This window comes from Talpa occidentalis, unplaced genomic scaffold (assembly GCF_014898055.3).
Source record: "Talpa occidentalis isolate TD23 unplaced genomic scaffold, MPIMG_talOcc4v2.1 talOcc4.9, whole genome shotgun sequence".
In the NCBI taxonomy this organism is placed as follows: Eukaryota; Metazoa; Chordata; class Mammalia; order Eulipotyphla; family Talpidae; genus Talpa; species Talpa occidentalis.
The window spans coordinates 106,496,115-106,510,624 of record NW_023605305.1 but is presented as its reverse complement, the minus strand read 5'-3'; the positions used below and the strand labels follow the sequence as shown (position 1 = coordinate 106,510,624).

The 14,510-nt window shown below is 56.6% G+C and overlaps 1 protein-coding gene across 1 annotated transcript; it reads left to right on the top strand.

Annotated features, from left to right (window-relative positions):
* The first annotated feature begins 4,163 nt into the window (after positions 1 to 4,163).
* EPS8L3 (EPS8 like 3) lies at positions 4,164 to 14,230 on the top strand. The gene is made up of 18 exons (XM_054691556.1): positions 4,164 to 4,194; positions 4,335 to 4,399; positions 5,995 to 6,153; positions 6,442 to 6,588; positions 6,727 to 6,782; positions 7,048 to 7,232; positions 7,477 to 7,583; positions 7,833 to 7,956; positions 8,044 to 8,105; positions 8,353 to 8,427; positions 8,793 to 8,941; positions 11,299 to 11,380; positions 11,641 to 11,702; positions 12,205 to 12,382; positions 12,575 to 12,688; positions 12,952 to 13,025; positions 13,868 to 14,051; positions 14,219 to 14,230. Exons 1-18 carry the CDS (start codon positions 4,164 to 4,166, stop codon positions 14,228 to 14,230), a joined length of 1,866 nt encoding a protein of 621 aa, XP_054547531.1.
* Positions 14,231 to 14,510: the final 280 nt, after the last annotated feature.

The window sequence follows — 14,510 nt, the reverse complement described above, 5'->3', positions numbered from 1 at the left end:
TCCAGGATGGAAGTCCCCAGCTTGGACGCTTGGTTGGGGGGGTGTTCATGCCGTCACTGAACTGGGAGGACAGGTTGGGTGCCTGGAGGGAGACAGTGAACGCAGGCTGAGTTCCAAGGTGTCTCCCAGCCCTATCCAGCACAGTACCTGGCAGGCAGGTAGCCTCGATATATAGCTGTGGGGCTAATAATGAAAGAATGGATGGATGAGGGTCCAGACTTCCTGGCCTCACAGTTCAACGAAACATTCTCTGAGTCACGACTTCCTTCCCTCCCCCCAAGTCCCAGCTCCTGATGCCCAGCTGTGAGCACTTTACCAAAGAATTATATCGGACCTTGAACTTTATTTATGCAGAAGCATCAATTATGCCTCCCAAATCCCCAGGGGTGACCTGGCCTCTCTATCCCTCCTAGTGGCCCTCCGAGCAGGAGGACCTCCATGCTAGCAGACATTCCCAATGCCTGGCCCCAAAGAACATTCCCAATGCCTGGCCAGGTCCGGCCCCCACACAGTCTGTGGCGACTCATGCCACTCCCAGGGCACCCCTATGGCACTGAGTGCCAGATGCTAAGGGTACCTGCTGGGATCCTTGTTTCTCTGCCCGAAAATGTCACTGGCACTATCCCCTCCCCAAGCCCTGCCCCCAGGCCTCCCTGAAGGGGGATAAGGGGAGAGCCTGCTGTTTACACTGGCCACTGACATGAGGAGAGGCTTGAGGGAGGCCTGAGCTGGAGGAACACAGCCTTCTGGACTGGGAGGTAGAATGTGGCTGCATTCTTGATGAAGCTGAGACTGGGACTAGGAGATACAAGGAAGGAACACGTTGTCCAGTCCTGAAAAAGCTGAATAACTAAGTGAGGAGACCCAGGGAGGTCAGAAGGGCAGGTTCTCAGGGGGCCATGGCTGCCCGGTGAACTCTTGCAGACAGGGAAGTCCCCTGATCAGGACAGCGTTGGCTGGGGTGGGGGTGGGAGAGCAGGCCAAGATCTCCTGGGATGTTATCAGGGAAAACAAGGGTTGGGGTGCAGGAGGCAGGCTGTGCCCCCCCCCGACCACACAACTCTGTGACAGACCCTGACATCCCCTGCCCCCCAACCTGGCCCTCTCCCCATGAAAAGCACCCCCATGCTAGCCATTCCCTACTCCCCATTCCCTTCTGCCTTGCTTCCACGGTTTCCACGAATGCTTCACCCCCTCGTTAGCCTGTGAGCCTCCAGTGGCAGGCAGCCTGGCCCACCCTGGGTGCTGGGAAAGTTTTTAAATCAAAGGAAGCACAGAGACCGGACACACCTCACTTTTCCATCCTTCCAGAAGTCATTCAGGATTGACCAGAGGCCTGGGGATGGGGTAGGGTAAGGAAAGAGAGGGGGAGAGCAAGAATGGGGCTAAGAGGGCTCCCTCTGGGATGGGAGGGGACCATGGAAGGACAGAATGTGGTGGGCCCTGCCAGAAAGAAATCCCAGTCCTTGCTACAATGGCCAAGGTGGCCCAGTCCCTGTCCCCATCTACTCTTACAAGGCCCACGTCCTGCTCACGGGCAGCACTGGGCTCACACACACAGGCACACCTACCAGTCCAAAGCTCTCCCGAGTCTGGGCCACCTTCTGGCCCCTGGTCCCTAGCCACAGTGCCCAGACTTCCTTGAACCCGGGCCTCCCTCTCCTTCTGGTCCCAGTCCCCGTGTCTGTTGCTGATCTGGAGCCCCAGGGGGGGTACCCTAATGGCAGAGGGCAGAGGGCACCCTACCCTAAGGACAGGGGCAAGCAGTGGAGGAAGTTGGGAAGCCTGGGTCTCTGGTTAAGCCTGGGACTCCTGCCAGCGCAGACTCTGCCACAGATCCAGTCTTCTGGGTTGGGCAGGTAGAGGCCTGGGGGCCTCCCCACCCAGCAGAGTCCAAAGAGCACAGGTGTGGCTGCCTCATGCTCTCGCCACCATAAGTCCTGCCTGCTCACAGGCTCACCCGCTCACAGGGACTCTGCCTGTGGCCACTAGCAGAGAAGCCACCGCCAGCAGCAGGACACCGGCTCAAACACCAGTCCCCTGGGGGGACCGGCCACCAGGCCTCACTGGCGTCCAGGTAAGGACCTGGTTCTCGGGAAGAGCAAGGTCCAGCTCAGCTGCAGGTATCCCAGGGTGGTGGGGGCAACCCAGTGGCTTCTGAGCCAGAGACTCCAGCCCATTCCCAGGGGCAGCTGGGAGGGGCAGTTCCTCCAGGGGCTTGGGACTCGGCAGCGGCTTGGCTGACAGGGAGCTGGGCAAGGCACCAGGCCTCCAAAGCATCTCTGGGCTGCTCCTCCCAATGTCCATGATATAGGTACGCCTTCCCTTGCTCTGAGCCCCTAAATCTGAAGGATAAATGGGGGGCCTTGGGGGTGGGGGCAAGCTAAGTCAGTGCCAGTCCTCTCCTCCTCTCCTGTTGTTGGGGTGCTGAGCAGATGCTTCCCCACCTCAACCTGCCCATAGGGACCATGCTAGCACAAGAAGGGGGCGCAGGGAGCAGGGCTGACCACATCAGGGCTTACTTTCTCCTTCTCCTCCTGATGGAAAAGCAGGAAGGAGGGGGGAGGCTGGAAGAGCAGTGGCTGGAGAAGGTAGTACAGGCTTCCAGCACCTCTAACCTTTCCCTTTGGAAAAAGAGCAGGGCCAACCCCAACAAGGAAAACAGATCCAGCGCCAGCTCCATAATGCCTTAATTGTTCACCAGCGATTGGTGCCCCCATCACTGAGTCACCTTATCAGAGCCTGTTATTTTCATAACAGTCCTAATAAACAAGGGTGTGTGTGTGCTCTCGCTTACACTTTGCCCAGGATATTTCAGGGTTCTGGATAAGTCAGGTGTACCACATAGGTGTACGGACACCCACACTGCTGACATGATGCAGATAAACCTCATTCAAATAACTCATAACCTTAGGCCACATAATCAACGGACTCCCTCCCTGGCCCTGCCGTTTGCACACATGCATTCTAGACTCCCTCTGTGCCACTAAGGCCCTGGGGGCACGTGGGGGGTGGTTGGAGGGGTGGCAGGACAAGCCAGTCCCCAGGACCTCCCAGCCTGGTGGCAGAGGCACGAATATAAACGATTTGGGTGTGGATCTGCAGCCAGGTAGGTGGGGGTTTCACTCTCTGAAATACTCAGTGACCTCAGGCCTGCTACGCACTTTGAGCCTCAGCTCTGGTAGCAACAGTAGCCACCAGGAGAGGCTGTTTCGAGGGTTAAATGAGTTGATGAAGGGAAAGTCTGTCTGTCCAACAGTGTGCAGCACAGGGAGTCCCGAACTACAAGCGGGGGAAGGGGAGGTGACTGGGGGAGGCAGGGGTGGTAATTAATCTTATGGGGGTGCCCCCATAAGAGGCTTGGCACAGCACTAACCAGCTGCTGTTGGACAGGAATGGAGGAGGTTTGGCCTGGCACTGGGAGGGCGGCTACCTGGGCACAGTGGAGTGGGTCGTCAGGGAGGGCTTCCTGAGGTGGTGACCCTTGAGCTGGAATTTAGAGTGGGGAGGGGCTCCGGACAGAGGGCTCAAAGCATGGAAAACCAAAGAGACAGGTGATTCGGTGAGCCGTTCGAGCAAATGCGGGTCACTGACAGGGCCTCAGAGACCATCATAAACACACACCACATACGCTCCTGAGAAGGTCCCAACTTCAGAGCCAATGGCTGACTCCCTGCAATTTGCAGAAATGAAGCACTTGCACAGGGGCTTGCTTTGGCAGGGAGCCCAACGACTTCCCGGCCGAAGCGGGTGCAGCTATCCATCTGGCATCTGTCACGCTCAGGTCCAGACTGAACCCCGTCCCAGGTGCCCGTCCACACAGCTTCCCTGGGGCTCCTGGAATGGGCCTTACTGGCCTTACTGACAAAATTAGGGGAAGCCAGGAGCCTGCCTTGGGTGTCCCAGGTCCAATCAAATGGAGGGCTCCTCAGTGACGGCACGGTGCGGGGCAGCATCAAAGACCCCTGAAGTCAGGGGCTTTGGGTCTGATTCCCAAGGCCCCAGGTCAGAGTCTGGTCCAAGCCTCAGGCCCAGGTCAGGGATGAGCCGCAATAGCCTGCCCTACCCTGCCCTGGTGTTTCTCTCCCCAGCCCTGAGGGCTCTCTCCGGTTCAGTTTGGCTTCTAGGGAGTCATCTGTGCTCAGCAGCGGATAGTCCTCAACATGTCCCGGCCCAGCAGCAAAACCATTTACCGTAAGCACCACCACCCATCCCCTGCCCTCCCCTGAACACCCTGGACTCTGGATCTCTCCCTCCCCACACTGACCACCCCCTGCAATTGTCTCTATCTCCCCCATTCGTTGGCCCCCACCATCCTGTTTTGTACCCTACAGTGAACCGGAAGGAATACTCACAGAACCTGGTCACAGACCCCAGCCACCTGCAGCACAGGGTGGAGGTGAGTACCAGGGTCCGTTCCCCACGTACCTGATGCCCTGCCACATCCAGACATCTCAGACGAGTCCTGCCATGGATGCCAAGGGCCTAACCCAGCTCCATCTGGTGACTCGGGTCTAGCTGAGCCTCTAAGTGTGAGGAAGGAGGAGCACTCTGTGGGGCCCCACAGGGAAGGCCAGGTGGGAGGTTAGCTGGTGGGTGTCCTGTCCCCAGGCAGGAAGGGGGTACAGGGATGGCTCAGGAGCACCCACAAACACCACCCCACCCCCACCTGTCTCCCGATCCACTCCCTGCCACGCAGGTCCCCAGGCAGCTGCTCTTTGCGCAGACTCTGCCATGGCCCCGGGCAGGAATGCCTGAGGTCAGTGGCCCCTGCAATAGCTTGAGAGGGCCACGCAGGGAGACAGGAGGGGTCTGGCCCCAAGCTCATGGGAAGGGCAGGCAAGCGCTACCTGCAGTAGGAACAGAGTCTGGCCCAGCCTGGAAGGATGACTGAGCCACTTGGAAGTCTGGTTGCCTGGAGGGCTGGGGTCACGGGGATGAAAGCACAGACGAGCAGGGCCTGGCGGGAAGGCACACAGCTGGGCAGGCCGAAGCATTCACGGCAGAAGCAGTCCCAGGGCAGCAGCAGTTTTAGGGCTGTCAGCAGAGAAGCAGGAGGGATATGGGGTGATGACCTAGCAGCTCCATAGAGCAATAGAGGCAGGGTTCCCCCAGCCAGCTGGGGTGGGGGGAGGGCTTCAAGGCAGAAGTGGGGGTTGGGAAGTAGCTTCATTTAAGTCCCAGAGATGAGAACAGCGGGAGGTATGTCCAGGATGGGGGGAGGGGGTCCCCTGATACGCTGGCAGTGTGGTCACTGTGCCAAGGGCAGAGTGATCAAGGGGCAGACAGCAGCCCCCCAACAAGAGCTTAGAACAGAGGGGCGAGCAAGATTTTGACCTATGAGGGCAGCCTCAGACTGGGGAAAGTGGGGTCTCTTTGAGGAAGAAGAATAACAGCAAAAACCTGCAGGAATGGTCACACTAGCAGCTGGGAAGGACCTGAGAGCACCTCAGACCTTGCTGGGCAAGAATCAGGGAGAAGGTGGGGCTTGATCCTCCCGAGAGACCAGGAGGTAAAGGACTACGGGAGGTGGAAAGGCATTCTGGATGTGGGGAACAGCATGAGCAAAGGAATGTGAGGTCAGTGAGGAGAAAGACCAGGCTAGGCCAGTATGTCCCCAAAGGGAGCAAAGGAAACCAGGGACAGAATTGGAGGGTCCTGTCTCCCGCCCAGAGTTCAGATTTAGTTGTTGGGTATTTGGAGCCCACACCCATGGACCAATATCCAGTCCCCCCCACCTGGGCTATTGAAGGCCTGACAGTCTTTCCTCCAGAGTCCTGAACCCCCTTGTACAACTTGGGGCCCCATCCAGGGCCTGCTTCCGGCCCTCACCTCAAAGGCTGCTTTATCAGGATGGCCTGGGACCTCCCCACACAAGAAGTCCAGGGACATGTCTTCCTCCTCTTCTGCCTTTCCCCCACCCCCTAACCTGCCCACCACTACCTGTGACCCGCCCCCCTTAACCTTTTCCCTGCCCCGGCCTCCTCCCCTCAGCACCTGATGACATGTAAGCTGGGGATTCGGAAAATCCAGGAGCCCAAGGATGCCCTGCAGAAGCTTCGGGAAATGGACATTGAGGGCCGAGTGTGGAGCCAGGACTTGCTCCTGCAGGTTAGAGATGGCTGGCTCCAGTTGCTGGACATCGAGACGAAGGTCAGTGCCGCCCCCACCCCATATCCCATAATGGGTCACAGACTACCTAGGCTATAGAACAGCAAGGACCAGACTCCTGAACTCCAGGCCTCCAGGCCCTGAACAAAGCCATCCCCTCACATGCAATCCATGTCCCGGCCTATGAAGAAAGGGGAGACAGAAGCCCAGGGGCCGGGGGGATGCCATCAGTGTCCACCCTCTCAGAGGACTGGAGTGACTCAGGCCAGGTGCTCCCAGAGGACACCATGGCCCTCAGTGACCTCACAGCTGACTTCTCACCCCATTCAGGAGGAGCTGGAATCTTACCGCCTGGATGGCATCCAGTCCATAGACGTGGCCAGCACCTGCTCCTACGACTCGGTTCTGTCCATCACGGCGCAGGATTCAGGGATGCCCGGCATCAGCACCATGCTCTTCCAGTGCCAGGAAGTGGGGGTGAGTGGCCAGAGGTGGTGGGACCAGGGACAGAGTGGGTATGGGGCCCAAAAGCAACACACACACACTCTCTCTCTCTCTCTCTCTCTCTCTCTCCCCCAACGCCCAGTCTGATTTGCCTGATTTCTGCTTCCTCAGGCCGAGCGACTGCAAACCAGCCTGCAGAAGGCCATGGAGGAGGAACGGGAGCAAAGGTAAACAGCTGCTGCCCCAATCACCTCTCGGCCTTGGAGCTTGGACCTGGGTGGGTCAGACTCTGATCCCACATCTTGGAGAGCCTGATCCAACTGGGCCTGGAGCTTGGGAAGTTCAAGCTGGGACCAGGACACAGATGGGCATGGAGAAGGGGCAGTGAGTGGGTGGACTCCTGGAGAGAGATGATGCTCTCTCTGGTCCTGTGGGCAAGTCATTGTCCTAAGGAGCCTGTCAAAGATGTGTCCCCACCATATATCCCACCAGGCCCCGATTTGGAGCCCTCCACCCACAACAGGACAGATGGAGGGGGCCTTCTCTAGAAAGGCCAATTCCTCTGGAGCCAGGACCCCCCGTGGAACGGGGGCCTCCCCTGGAGCGGGTGCTCCCTCCAGAACAGCCCTACAGGATGCCCTCACAGCGGGGGCCTCTCCTGGAGCAGGTGCTCCCTCCAGAACAGCCCTACAGGATGCCCTCACAGCGGGGGCCTCCCCTGGAGCGGGTGCTCCCTCCAGAACAGCCCTACAGGATGCCCTCACAGCGGGGGCCTCCCCTGGAGCAGGTGCTCCCTCCAGAACAGCTCTACAGGATGCCCTCACAGCGCAGTAAGTTTGGAGTGTGGGGGCAGGTGGGAGAAGAAAGTTTAGATCAAAGAGTATCTGGACCATGTTCCCTTTTACATTGCAGACACCTCATCATCCCCAGGACCCCGGTCACGCCACCCCAGTGCCCAAGAACCAAGCATGTTCCCTCCATCTCCTCCAATGAGGTCCCAATCCCCTGAGGACCCAGAGAGGGATGAGGTAACTGCAGCTGTCCTGGGCTGGCTGAGGCTTTCTGGGCCTGGCAGAAGGGAACACACTCACCCCTCACCCCTTGGAGGCCAGGTCCTGGATGACCCAGGCAGGCCCTGGGCTGAGGAGGGAAAAGGGGGTTGGTGAGGCCTGGATTGGGCCTGAGCTTTGGGCTGTGTGGTGCAGGGGCAGACCCTGGGTGGGAGTTCCAAGGCGGGCCTAACTGCTCACTCAAGGCCCCCGTTGTTTGGAGCCCAGGAGGTGATGAACCACATCCTAGATGACATCGAACTGTTCACGAAGAAGCTGAAGGCCCAGGCAAATACCAATCAGAAGAAAAAGAAGAAGAAATTGGGGAAGAAAAAGAAGAAGGAACAGGGGGGTGTGTACTGAGGGCCAAGGAAGAAGCATGGAAGAAGGGGTGTCTCAGGATGGCCTGTGACCCGCCTCCTCTCCCCTTCTCCCCCAGGGATAGCTGAGGCAGAGTATGTTGAGTGCTTTCAGAAGATCAAATACAGCTTCAACCTTCTGGTACGGCTCCCCACAAGTTCCCCACCGCTTCCAACCACCCCCACCGCAGCAACCCCCTCTTCTCGGGTCTCAGACATGCTTCTCCAACTTAACCCCCTGGAGCCTCCCCTCTCCTATCCTGGAACTTTTGGAAAGTGCCAGACCCCCAACCAAGAAAGTCCAGAACAATTATGAGCCTCTGTGGTCCCAGTGAAGGTGGGAGTGGGGTGGGATGAAGGGTGCTGATGGTGTCGCCCTATGTCCCCAGGGAAAGCTGGCCAACAGTCTGCAGGAAATAACTGCCCCCGAGTATGTGCACATGATCTTCCAGATTCTGGAAATGGTAAGTTGGGGCGAGGGCAGGGTGGTAAAGAGAGACAGGCTGAAATTAAGATGGAGCTGAGACCAGGGTGGTGGGTAGAAGGTGGATGGCAGAGGGAAGTTGTGGGGTCTTCCCCTTGCTCACCCATCACACCTTTGACCCCAAGACACCAACCCCACTATGCATAGCACCCCTTAGCCAGTTAGATGGACTGAGGGTAGGGGGGTAGAGCCAAGGACACCAGGGAGATAGGGAGATAGGAAGGAACAACAGGCCTGAAGCAGGTGGGGCCACTGGCAAAAGGGGAAGCCAGGAGCGCCAAGACTTTTCCTGCTCCCATTTGGCCCAGGAGCCTAGGCTTCATGACAGCTTTCCTCCCACCCTAGATCCTGAACCAGTGCCCTGTACCTGACCTAGCAGCCCGTGTCACCTCACCCCTCCTCACCTCCAAAGCCATCGACATGCTGCAGTCCAGTCTTAGCCCGCATGAGGAAGATCTCTGGATGGGGCTGGGCGAGGCCTGGACCACCAGTCGGTGAGTGAAGACAAGGCCTGAGCTGGGCAACGCACATGGGGGCACAGGGCAGTGGCCACTGGAAGTGGCCAAATTCGACATTGTCAGAAACCAGAAGTACCTCAAAGCAAATTGAAGAACTGTACATAGGGGTTCCTCAACTTTTTATTAGACTGAGTTGTTGTTGTTTTAAATGACCACATTTACCATTACCCACCACGCAAGGAAAGGCATTACCTCAGAAAGAAAGAACAATTCTTCCTAAGGAGAGTTGGCAACCTTCCACTAAAATATTTTCTCATTTTTATCAAGGACAAAGTGAAAACTTTGTCTCAGTTCAGCCTAAAATTTAAGAATTGCTGACGTAAAAGATACTGCAAATGTAACATCGGTAGGACTTGGCAAGCACTGGCAGAGGAGTGGAGAGAGAAAGATATTCCGGGCCTATGTGATCGTGAGATGGGCAGCTGGACAAGGTCAAGTTGATAAGAGCTACAAGGAGCTGGGCTGCAAAGCAGCTTGGGCCGGCAGAGCTGGGGCCAGGTGGAACACTGCCCCGAGCAGGTGGAGACCCTCAGGTGCCCACCTGGCTACACATGGAGAACCAGCCGTAGGGAAGTGAGAGATGAAGCCCCCAGAGGTGAGTGCTCCAGTTGGTAGTTCTGGAGCTCCAGGTACCAAGCACTACCCCCCAGGAGAGGGGGCAGCATCTGGGGAACGTCTTCTGCAGGTAGATGGTGGAAGGATAAAGGGCCAAGGAGGCAAAGAAATCCCAGAAAGTTAAGAAGAGAAACAATAAACCAGGGGCAGGAAACTCAAGAGCAAAGAGGGTTTCAGAAAGACAGAGAGGTCAACTGGAAAACGAGACAGTGGTTCTAATGGGAATTTTGTTGAGAAACCAGTTCTTTTCCCTTCGGCCCCATGAAAGGATTTTCAGTTTTGTCCACCCCACTAAAGACACGAATTAAAATTCAATGCATTCTATTTATTTTATTGTGGTAGACTCCACATAAGAAAACACTTACCATGTTAACCATTCTTAAGTGTATGAGCCAATGGTCTCAAGAATAGTCTCAGGACTGTACAAACATCACCACTATCCATTTTCAGAACTTTGTCATCATCCCAGTCACTCTATATCCATCAGTCAAATCAATTAAATAAAACTCAGTACCCACGACTCCCTCTCCCCAATTCCACATAACTTCGACTTTCTCTTTCTATTGTATTAAATGTAAATTTAAGTTAGATGCGCCCTAAGATATTTTCTAATCTCTTAAAATAACTAGAAGTGAAAGACAAACGCAAAAGATGTAAAAACCCTGAAAAGAGTTAAATTTCAGGCAAATCATTTTAAAGTGACTTGACCCAAAGTTATAAATAGCACTAAGTGCTGGGGTGATCAAGAAGGAAACAGACCGTAAGAGCGATCGGGACATCATGGGACTGATTTCAATAAGTAATGGCCGTGGTAGAATTCAGGCTGCGAGAAATAATAAAAGAACCAGAGGTATGAAAATGTAGGCTAGGCGATATAGAGCCGTATTCTCACACATGGGGTAAAGAGGTAATAGAATGGTGGCTTAAAAGGAATACTCATGGCATCAAAGGCTTGAGCATGTTTTTAGGGCAAAGGAATCTAAAAAGACTGAGAACAGGGAATAATGTTTGTGTTCCCCATGAATAAATATGCATCAGTACTTCCTAGGAACCAACCACTCGACTCGGGACACGCTCTCAGGTTCAAGTCATTAATAGTAAGACAGTCGTGGGAGCGTCCCGGGCAGACACCGTGTGAGAGGAGCCATAACCCAGGGGCCCCACGTCCAGCTGTAGTGCAGAAGTAGAAACATTCACCTACGTCTGGTGAGGCAGGAAGCTGAGTAAGCATCCCCAGGTTGCCTAGTGGGGTGTATTCCAAGCCGCACAAGCCTGGAGGCCACCGTAGCACCCCTTTCCTGGGTCCAGTGCAGAGGGCAGGGGGAGGCTGAGAGGCAAGTCCACCCCCACCCTGAGTCAACCGGAGCCACTCAGCTGTGACCCCAAGATGGAGCGCCACACTCTAGTTAGCTACAGTGCTGCGGGGAAACTGAAAGCAAATCTAACAAACATGCAGGAGACTCCAACAGGGTCTGTGGTTCTGCCACTTTAATGCAAACCCCAGCCCTACCTGCCCTTCGTGGGCAGTGATGTGCCGCAGCCTGCCTGGTGGCCTCTGTTCATGCTTTACTCTTGGCTGCTTGGGGGGTGTCCCGGGGCCTTTCATCTGTGCACGTGGCTGTGTCCTCCATTACCAAGAAGCTCCCCGAGGCTAGGCCCTGTCGTCTTCTCCCTTTCCAGAGCCTGGCAGAATGGACTCAGCTTTGCTCTCTCCTCAGGGACAACTGGACGGGCAATGAGCCCCCGCCTTACCAGCCCACGTTCTCTGATGGCTGGCAGCCCCCGGAGCCCTCCAGCCAGGTAAGGGGGCTTCGGACACAGTCCTGCTCAAAGCCCTGGTCCTCAGCGAGTTTCTGCTCTCAGTCCAAACCAGAAGTACATGCTAGCTAAGTGGCAGGTGGGGTCAGCAGGGCACCCATATATGCAGGGCGGGGAGGGGAGGGGAGAGAAGGGGATACTTGGTAGCTGTGTGCCAGGGGGTCTGTGGTCTGATAACCCAGCTTCCCACACCCTGCCAGCTGTCTTCCTGCACTTGTTCACTCTCTGTTGTGTGCCTACAGGAGCCCTCGGGATACCAGGACTACACCTACGCCCGGTATGCCCTAGGCTTAATCCGGTCCACGTGGGAGGGAGGGTCAGGACTGATCCTGTGACTCTCTGGCAGCTGCATCTCAGAGACCCTCGGGGCTCTCTTGCAGCCAGACATACACATGTACAAACAGAACAGCACACGCCTCCCCGACCTTGGATGAATGAGCAGTTTTCACCCTCTTAGTCTCCAATCCCTCTCACACCACTACCCACACACGTCTCTGACTTCCCAGCGCCCAGGCAGCAAGCACTCGGAGGAGAGTTCAGACAGAGAACAGTCCGCTTTCAGGAAGACTCTTGGAAATAAGGGACATTTCAGACCCCTCCCGCCTGCAGAAACAGCCCCCCACCCCCAACCCACCCTGCCCAAGCCCCACCTAATACTGATGTGCTATTAACCTCAGGAAACCCAAAAGTTACTACCAGACTCTAGGTGGGAGATATCTGGGGCTCTGAGGCTGGACAGGGCTCCCTCTCTGAGGGCCCTTTCTCCAGTCATCCTGACTCTGTGTTGGGGTGGCGGGGAGGCCTAGGTCTGGGAGCCCCTCACACTTCGCTCAAGAGGAGACCTACAATGGTGGCCCTGGGGACCAACCTGGCAGGCCCTCCAGTCCCAAATCTGCCAACTCAGCCCTGAGAATGCAGGTCGTATGTGAGTTTGAAGCTAGGAATCAACAGGAAGTGACTGTGGCGCAGGGAGAGGTGCTGGAGGTGAGACTGGGCATGAGCCTGGAAGAGTTGGTGGTGGCGTTCTGGGTGGCTGGTCTGGGCATGGGGCTGCCAGAGTGGGTGGCCCAGAGAGGGAAGGCGCGTGGGGAAGGACCAGGTGGGAGAAGCCCTGCTGGGGAGGAGGAGGGCTGGGGACAAAGGCTCAGAGGTGACTGAGGCAGGGACTCTTGGCAGGTTCTGGACCAGAGCAAGCGGTGGTGGCTGGTGAAGAAGGAGACGGGGCGGCAAGGCTACATTCCCAGCAACATCCTGCAGCCCCTACCATCCTCCCCATCGACACCCCCACTGGTACGACCCAGCCTAGACCAGCCAGGAGGCCTGAGTGGGAGGCAGGCCAGGGAGGGCTCAGTGACAAGTGAAGGAGACAGCCCTGGTTTGACTTAACCCAAATTATCACACACCTACCGTGTGCCAAGCAGGACAGAGAATAAGCACAGAACCTGCCACAGAAGCAAATCATGGAGTGAGATGAGTGATTTGATGGGAGCCCAGATGATGGGGGCTGTGGGTGGCTCTGAGAAGTCTCTGATCGCCTGTCCCCTTGATTCTAGCCAATGAACCTGAGATTTAACTCCAAGCCTGCAGAGGTCACGGCCTGGCTGCAGAGAGAGAACTTCTCCCCTGCGTGAGTGCCTCACCCCGGGAAGTGTGTCTGGAGAACCTTTGTAAAGGGCTCAGAGATCAGCCAAGAAAGCCCAGGGAGGACCTCCCTGGTGGCGCAGCGGTTGAGCGCTGGGTTGCGAAGCTGCCCGCAGCCTCGGCGGCGCCGGTTCAATCCCCGGCTGCTCCCCGGCCACCGGAGGAGGGTCCCGCATGGCGCGCAGACCTCTCCTGCCGCCCGCTGCTCCCCTCAGCAGTGTACTTCGGTCCTTCTGCCTGCTCTGCTCCCCGCTCTGGCTCTGGTGAATTCTCTCACCCTCCCGCGCTTCTGACTGTACCCAGTGCATGTATAAACAAAACAAACAAACAAATAAATAAATAAATAAAACATGCCTCTATTAAAAAAAATAAAAAATTAAAAAAAAAGAATTAAAAAAAAAAAAAGAAAGAAAGCCCAGGGACCCTGACCGCACAGCTGAGCCACCCAGTACCTGGCGGACACACAGGCGCCGCCTCCTGCAGCAACGCTTGTTCCCAGTTAAGGGGAGAAGACGGGGCGGGCGGGGGTGGGGTGGTGTCCCCGCCTTGATAGAGTACAAAGAGGGAAGCCCCTGCCATGGGGAGGCTATAGGGCTGGAGAGGGCGGAAACTCGGCTGCCAGTCACCCTTCCCACCACGAGCATCTCTTCCTCTCCTTAAGCCTGCGAGGTGTGAGACGGGTCGAAGGCAAAATACTTATTTCACTCCTTGACCTCTAGATTCCCTAGTCCCTGAATTCTCCTGGAGCCTCAACCTCCTGGCCCCTACAGAGCCTCAGGCCCACTGAGGAGCTGCTCCCCGCTGACTGTCCGCTGTCTTTGTTCCCAGCACGGTGAAGGCCCTTGGGTCCCTGACCGGGGACCAGCTACTTCACATAAAGCCTGGGGACCTCCAGAGAATGTGTCCGCAGGAGGCCCCACGGGTCCTGACTCGGCTCGATGCTGTCCGGAGGACACTGGGGGTGAGGCACCCTGGGGTCCTGACCCCTATGGAAATGCCGGGAGCTCTCTGGGTGGGAGTGAGAGTGCCAGCCTTGGGAAGGAACTGAGGTACTGGGCACAAGATGTCCCTGAGGTTGCGGCTTGGTATGCCCAGGAATGCCTTGAGGCTCCATGGGGACTGCTGCCATGAGCTCTGGGGGCCCTCACCAGCATCATCTGAATCCTTCTCTTTCCTCAGATAGTCCATTAGGCACCAACTTGGACACATCTGAGGCCAAGGCCCTGTCACAGAGGATTTCTCTTCAGGTTCCCAGTCTGAGATGAACCCCACACCCCAGCTCACACAGAAGAGGATGACAAGCCCAGAGGTTGAAAGGAGCCGTGTGTGAGGACTCCCTGGTGGCGCAAGGGTTAAGACGCAACCTATGAAGCTATCTGCAGCCACTGCAGCACGAGTTCAATTCCAATTCCTGGCCAACCAGGGAGCAACCCACACGGCAAGGCAGACCTCTCCTGACTCTTCCGCTGCT

Bases quoted from the DNA above. Each gene is read 5' to 3' on its own strand.
- EPS8L3 (XM_054691556.1), top strand. From the start codon at position 4,164: ATGTCCCGGCCCAGCAGCAAAACCATTTACC. The intron at 8,106-8,352 runs GTACGGCTCCCC...CTATGTCCCCAG, and splicing joins AATACAGCTTCAACCTTCTG to GGAAAGCTGGCCAACAGTCT. The intron at 11,703-12,204 runs GTGGGAGGGAGG...GGGGAGGCCTAG, and splicing joins CTAGGCTTAATCCGGTCCAC to GTCTGGGAGCCCCTCACACT.